This window comes from Herpailurus yagouaroundi, unplaced genomic scaffold, assembly GCF_014898765.1.
Source record: "Herpailurus yagouaroundi ecotype Mexico unplaced genomic scaffold, PumYag 66552, whole genome shotgun sequence".
NCBI lineage: Eukaryota > Metazoa > Chordata > Mammalia > Carnivora > Felidae > Herpailurus > Herpailurus yagouaroundi.
The window spans coordinates 269-1,016 of record NW_024419489.1 but is presented as its reverse complement, the minus strand read 5'-3'; the positions used below and the strand labels follow the sequence as shown (position 1 = coordinate 1,016).

Genomic DNA, 748 nt, shown 5'->3' with positions numbered 1-748 from the left:
CAGCATGGGGGCAACAGAGGTATTGAGAATAGCTACTCCCTTGGTCAATGATGCCCTTTCTTTTGCAGAGGGATTAGCGTACATGAATATACAGCTTCCATAAGAGATGGAGATGACAATCATATGAGAGGAACATGTGGAGAAAGCCTTTTTTCTCTGACTGGCAGATGGGGTTCTCAAAATAGTTCTGATAATATACATGTAAGATAAAATCACCAACGCCAGAGTGAATCGTAAAGCAACCAACGCAAAGTAAAAACCGATGACTTCTAGAAACCATGTATCTGAACAAGACAGTCGTAAAAGGGGAAAATAGTGACATGCAAAGTGATCAGTGACATTGGAAGCACAGTAATCCAGCTGGAGCAGAAGCATGAGGGGTGGGAAAATGGTCAGGAACCCTCCCAGCCACGCACAGAGCACAAGCCAGGTGCAGAGTTTCCTGTTCATGATGGCGGTGTAATGCAGAGGCTTGCAGATGGCAATGTAGCGGTCATTGGACATGGCAGTGAGAATGTAAAATTCTGTCACCCCCATGAAAATAAGGAAAAAGAGTTGGGCTGCACAATTGTTAAAGGAAATAGTCTTATCCCTGGTGATAATTGCTCCTAGAAATCTAGGAATACAGACAGTTGTAAATGAGATTTCTAAGAAAGAGAAGTTTTGGAGGAAGAAATACATTGGTGTCTGTAGATGAGGGTCCACCAAGGTTAGAGTGATGATAGTCAGGTTTCCAGCGACACTTAAT

At 43.0% G+C, this 748-nt stretch overlaps 1 protein-coding gene across 1 annotated transcript in view; it reads right to left on the bottom strand.

The window, feature by feature from the left end:
- Positions 1-3: 3 nt before the first annotated feature.
- The window catches only part of LOC121024637 (olfactory receptor 6C3-like), a gene marked incomplete at its 3' end in the record, with an annotated part of 973 nt that continues 228 nt past the window's right edge, over positions 4-748 (bottom strand). The window contains exon 2 of the mRNA XM_040466842.1: positions 4-742. Coding sequence (XP_040322776.1) covers positions 4-742 — 739 coding nt within the window. The remainder of the gene's footprint in view (positions 743-748) is intronic.